The sequence below is a fragment of the Carassius auratus genome, chromosome 28 (genome assembly GCF_003368295.1).
Source record: "Carassius auratus strain Wakin chromosome 28, ASM336829v1, whole genome shotgun sequence".
NCBI lineage: Eukaryota > Metazoa > Chordata > Actinopteri > Cypriniformes > Cyprinidae > Carassius > Carassius auratus.
Genome location: NC_039270.1, coordinates 13,113,337 through 13,119,781, shown reverse-complemented (window position 1 = coordinate 13,119,781; position 6,445 = coordinate 13,113,337). Strand labels below are relative to the sequence as shown.

Sequence of the window (6,445 nt, the reverse complement as noted above, 5' to 3'; positions counted from 1 at the left end):
ATTCTGGCTGGTGTGTGAACAGTTGTCATCTTCCTGTCGACCGCTAGAGGGCTCTGAGCTGTGTTTGACACCAGCTAGAAAATACAGGGGTGTTGATTACCATCGTTCAAGTCCAGAAGCGAAGTGAGAAGAGGAAGTCTGGACTCTTCGCCTTTTTTCCAACAATTTGCTGCTGCAGCATCACTCAGGACCTCCCATGTTTAATTCTGGAGGTGTTTTACTGAAGACTTTCACTCCATTTCACACTCTTTATTTGTGGAAAGCAGATACAAGGTTTTTCATGCAGGATAGCAGAAGTGATACTTATAGTTTTAAACACTTTCTATGTATGCTTTCAGGGAGCTTAAAGAACCGTCTCCAATATTTACTTTAGCATACAACTTAAATTATTCTGTGACACAATGTCATGAAGCGTAGTTTGTCCAGGAAGGCAGCAGTCTGAAACCTGACTCGAAACAGTTTCATCACCATAGAACTGATGCTTGTGCCTCATGAGTTCAGTAACATGGCTAGAGGTTTTGATAGACATTTGCAGGGCAACTTTCAGTATGTTAACACCTCAATACTCCCGGGTGTAAAAAAAAAAAAAAAAAAAAAAAATTCACAGGTTTATTGACACCAACATCAATACTAGAGCAACTATATATAGTTGCACAATCAGGTAAAGCCCACTAAGGCACCTCAGCACCTTCCAAAGAAAGCCACCTGATTTACATGTACAATTATATATTAGCTATATAATTAATATTTTAATATAATTTAATTTGCTTAAACCACACAAGACTTTTCGCTTTTCCCAAGTCCATGACAACTGTTTTAATTGAAGAACATAGTTTTCCAAACTTCAGAAATCACGAAATGAATCAAATGCAACTATAATCAACAACCCTAGTTACTGTAAAAAAAATAAAATAAAAAATACATTTGAAAATAAGCGACAGCAAAAGTATCAGAGGCAGTTTTAGCTTTGCAAAATAATATGAACAGTAAAATCAGACATGAAAACTAAATCAGGGGTGTGTGTGTGTGTGTGTGTGTGTGTGTGTGTGCAGTGTGAACAAAGACTCAGTCTCAGAAACACTGGTATAAACTCCCAAATAATCATGACACATGAACTGTTTTTCACTGTATGAGGGAGAAAACCCCTTTATTAATCGTTTCTGACTACAAAGAATTGAGGGAAAATACAAGACACCATAGATGTTTAAAAGGTATCCAGAAAAGCAAAGACAAGTACCATTTAGACTCTTTGCCGAAATAAGACTTCTTGTTGATCTTTAGTTTGTTTTTAAACCTTTGGTCCAGCTCTGGGCGTCTGGATTCCCTGGATCCGTCTAGAAGTCAGGACGGTCCTTCTTCAGCTTGCTGTAGTCTATGCTGACTGCATAGAACTTGAAAAAGAAGAACAGAAAACTGAGAATACAAAATAAGCAATTTAACGACATGCACTCTGCAGAATCCATTAACTCCACTGGCTGTTTAAGTATTGAACTTGAACTCGACTCTACATCAAATTCACATTAAGACACGCGCATGATTAGATTTATACCAACTAACAGAACACACAAAATGAGCTTATGGAGCGCTTAATGAATTAAACCCATTAAGATCAGATTAGGTCCTGATACAGTCCTACAGTCAGATCTTTTAATAGGCTTCCCTCATGCGCTCCGGTAACAATGGCGGGTTTAATTGCTGGTCCAACACCACATGCGCTGGTCCGTTAGCTTGCAAACTCAAAACTACTGTTGCATGCTGGATGCTAAACATCTTGAAGAGTGCTTTATCATCACATTTAAAGAACGTTCTGGATCAAAGCAAAAGTTTTACCAATTACCACAGACTAGAACTTTGACTTATCCCATAGTTCATAAACAAGTCAAAATCGTGCTTAAAGAAAGAAAGATGGTCAAGGTAAGGAATTCCACAGTATCTAAAAGCAGAGAATATAGTCATTTGGAACAAAAATGTGTTGAGCTGTAAAATTGTTTAAAACATACATTCAGCAGGTTTATCTGCTTTACATGGCCATATAAGGAGTACAATTATTATTTTTTCAATAGAAAGTGTCTCATGCCAATCTTTTGTTTTTACATTGGGATTTTTTTTCCAAGTTCATGCCAATGGCTCGATGCTCTAACCAAATTACTGTGCACAAATGTGAAAAATTTAGGCTCAACATTTTGTGAGTGACCTGATCAAAGATCATGAAGCACTGTATAGAGGATTCAAAATGAAATCTCACAACTTAAAGTGAATTAATAGTCCAATGAAGAGCGTTTCAAATGTAAACTGCAGCAGTTCATTTCACAGTAAATGTGTGGACTGGCATCTGTTCCAAGTTCAGGCCAACCCAGCCATCTTGTTCATGGAGATTGTTTAGAAACATTTAGAAAATGGTTTAATGTATGAAAGCTAAATAAATATTGTAATTTTACTACTGTTATTTTTATATATATATATATATATATAACAAAAAAAAGAATTCACATTCCCCACAGTAAAATTACAATTGTAGCGATATTTTTGTATATACTAACGTACACACACTTTAAATAAAACATTACATAAAATATTGTACATGAATAATACTAGTGATTATTTTGGTATAGTTTAGTTAAATGTTTCCCATGAAACAATAGGCGCACACCATGTTTCTGTATTCTGACATTATTGCAAAGCTCAGTTTTTTCATGCTTACGGATTATTGTTATTATCGCCGTCATGTTCTGTCACTTTGGAAATTTGTAAGCAAAGAGTCCTTCAGTGGATTTCAATAGGCCTCCATTCAATGTACTTTAGTGTAAACGCAATGGTTTCAAACTGAAGGACGAGTACAATTTTGTTTCAGTTCCACAGAAGCTGTTGACAGAACTTCATGAAACTTCACAGAAACACACAAAACTAAATAAATCAGCGAATCGAATACACTTGGAAGCAAAATGAAACCGGGTTTAAATCAAGGTTCCTCAAATCTTGCCCTAAAGGGCCAATGCACTGAAGAATTTAGCACCAACCCTGATCAAACTCACCTACCTCTGCTTTTCTAATCATCCTTAAGGTTTGTGGCAACAAGGGATACAGCTTAAACTGGAACCTAACGATAAATTCAGTTTTCTTCCTATTAGACTGTTTTATTAACGTCTACACCTACCCCAACCCTAAACCTACCTTGTTGTGTGCAGTGTGACATGCCCAGTAGAGGAAGCTGTACACCATCTATAATTTAACCATCCTTAAGACATTGATTAGCATGATCCGGTGTGTTTGATTAGGGTTAGAGCTAAACTCTGCAGGAAAGTGGATTTCGTGGGCCAGATTCGAGGATCCCTGGTTTAAATGATCATGCACATGTATCGTACCTTGTACTGATCAGTGGGCCCCAGTTTATTCCAGGGCTCTGGGTTGTTCTTCCTGTCCCAGCTGTGGATGAAGCAAATGAGTGCAGAAATGAATGAGGCACGCATGATAAAAACTAAATACGACGATGAGATAAACATCTGAGCAGCACTGTTGTTCTCTCCCAATGGTTTGACTCAAGGTATGAAGAATCACAAATCAGATTTATCACTCTCGATAACAATCGTTCCTCAATTTACAAAAGCACCAGGCCTTTTACGGTCTACTGAGAGAGACAGTTTATATCTACGGTAGAACAGATGCTTACCAGACATCTGGGTTACGCAAGGCCAGGCGAGCCAGATATGTCAAAGACATGGTGCATCCACCGCCAATGAAAAAAAACAGCGGGATCAACTATGATGAGAAGTGAACAAAACACAAAATAAACACATATAAAGCAAGTCAGGTGACTTGAATGTGATGCAATAAACGTCGAAATCATGTTTGATGACCATCTAGTATGGTGGTTCACAACTGGTTTTGCCTTAGAAGGCAAATTTGATTGTATATTATCAACTGGCAACCCAAAATATTAGTGTACATAAGCAGATAACATTTCCAAAACTATATTACAGACCTCCAGTTGAGAACCACAAATCTAGATTATGCAGTAATGACTGGCATTACTGTTACATAAATCGCCTTACAAATGTTGCCTCATGAAACACAAAAGACTTAAATGACTCAAATATAGCAAATCAGAGTCCCCCCCAAAAAACCTCCCACAGCTTCAAAACTTCGGTTCACGAGCACAGAGCTTAAGAAGATGTGGACCATGAAATTAAAATATGGAGCCAACCAACGAAGAAATATTAAGAAAAAGATAAGGGCTGTGTATTTGACCAAAATCGCTCGTCTTTTGTCCCCCTCGTTCAGTGCAAATATATACAATGAAACTCGTTTTAAAGTCATATAATTTAAATCAAAATAACACTTCATCTAATTACTTAACTTACATAAAGCTGCGCAGTAAATGAAGTGTTGACTCGTGTGGGTCAGCTGCGACTAATTTAACACTTTTGTCCTATTCGTGTACTTGTGGCGACACAAAATGAACATTTGATAGATGCACAAAGCATTTCATTTGCCATTCCTTTTGGTTTATACGTCTTCACTAAAATCTGAAATTGCACCAAAAAGAGCGATTTTAACCGGCGAAAACATTTAAACGAAATAGTTGATTTTAACCGGCGAAAACATTTAGACGAAATAGTTGCATAAAATGGTATTATTTTAATAACTTCCATTAAATTTCCAGGCCTCGGAACCACTATTTTAATAGGTATTTTGGGATTAATTAGGATGTTTGTTTCTTCAGACTTATAAATATCTAGACTGCTGGCGTGTCTGGCATTCCTCCGCAGGGACACTAACGTTTCGCTAACGTTGCGACAACTCGTCTTTTACAGGAGAAATCCTCTCGAAATCATCGTTCACTTACGGCAGGGTGGCTTCTGAGTTGCCGACTGACCGTGCTCAGCATTGTGACTATTGAGATGATATAAAATCTCCCAAAAATGTACAAACAGAAAAGAATTAAACGTGGCCCGTTAAATAGCTCTTGCAGAGGACCCCTCCAGACCAGCACTGAGAGAAAAACAGGCGGTTTATAGAGTTCGCCTGTTTTCTTATTTTATAATTTAACTTACCTTTCCTCTCATTTAAGTTTATTAATACTAAGTACAATGTAAAGGTTGAAATTTTCATAAAATAACGATAATAAAAATGATAAATCGATGATGACATGATTATATACGGAGGTGTTTCGTAAAGGCGGTGCTGTGGATACCCTTTGGAAAGCGCTGTGTTTGTTCTGGTTGATCGCTGAGCTGATCTAGGGTCAGTTTGAGAGTTCGCACAGACACTACAGTGTTATCTGAAGTGAGTTCAGATAGCTGATCCCAGACGAGAAGGACCTTACAGAATCTTGTTCTCGGTCGAAATTGTGTTTACCTTGAGAAGACTTTGATTTAATGTGTATATATGATTTTAAATGTGCAGGAAGTACATATATATGTTTGACTCACGCACACACATTTCTGTTTGCTGCATGATATTTATTTTCCTTTAATCGTTTGAATTTGTTGTCTGTTTAAAGGGTCTGTTTCACCTGAGCAATACATGGACAATAAACGAGTTGTGTTGTTGCAAATGTAAGTCTAACAGAAACTGTCAAGAACATGTCTGGGTCATATTGCCCCTCAAAGATTAAACCTCATAATAATAATTGAAACAAAAAAAAAGAAAGAAGATACAACTAAGTAGTTTAGATTCGTTTATCTTTGAAATTAAATGTTTAATTAAATTACACTTATTTTGCATTGTGCCATTATTTTTATATATTAAAGACATTTGCACACTAATGTGTGACTAATATGCATCTCTAATGTATATTAGATATATTTCTATATAAATAATTCATTTGACTAAACCACAAATGATACTAACAAATGATTGCAAATTATACAAATATTGATTTGAACAAAAATTGTAAATAAAGCTATATATTAATATATAAATGTATTCTAAATTATATATTAAAAAATATATAATTCTGTCAACAAATATGGGACACAGGCATGTAGTCATAAGAAATTATTTTAAAACGTCACCAAAAAAAGGTTTATGTATTGTAATTTTACACAATATAATAATCTTACTTCTTACAGTTATTTCCATTGCGATGCAATTAAACAATTAAATCGAATAATAGTTGTTTACCTCTGAAAATGTTAGTTTACAAGGGTTTATGTTTATGAATTCACATACACTTTTTTACATGTATGTATGTCTTAATTTTAACAATTATCATCATCCTGCATTTTCTTCTTTATATTCATGGCATGTGTTAACAAAAGCACCTTAAAATTCAATTTGCATGGCCTAAAAGAGCTTAGCTTTAAAAGGAGCATAATACTAAAATAACAGAGAGGTAGAGAAAAGGAGAAAAGCTCTTCATCATGGTTTTAGTCGTGCAGGACAGCCTCTGGGCAGCTTGTTCAAACGCTGAGTGTGGAGGAAAAATTGTTCTCCTCTGCTGGCT

At 35.9% G+C, this 6,445-nt stretch overlaps 1 protein-coding gene across 1 annotated transcript; it reads right to left on the bottom strand.

The window, feature by feature from the left end:
* Positions 1 to 1,116: 1,116 nt before the first annotated feature.
* ndufa4a (NDUFA4 mitochondrial complex associated a) lies at positions 1,117 to 4,996 on the bottom strand. Its single transcript, XM_026207901.1, has 4 exons — positions 4,844 to 4,996; positions 3,668 to 3,756; positions 3,363 to 3,423; positions 1,117 to 1,391 (listed from the first exon to the last, which is right to left on the bottom strand). The coding sequence occupies exons 1-4, from the start codon at positions 4,883 to 4,885 to the stop codon at positions 1,335 to 1,337; spliced, it is 249 nt and encodes an 82-aa protein (XP_026063686.1). The 5' UTR covers positions 4,886 to 4,996; the 3' UTR covers positions 1,117 to 1,334.
* Positions 4,997 to 6,445: the final 1,449 nt, after the last annotated feature.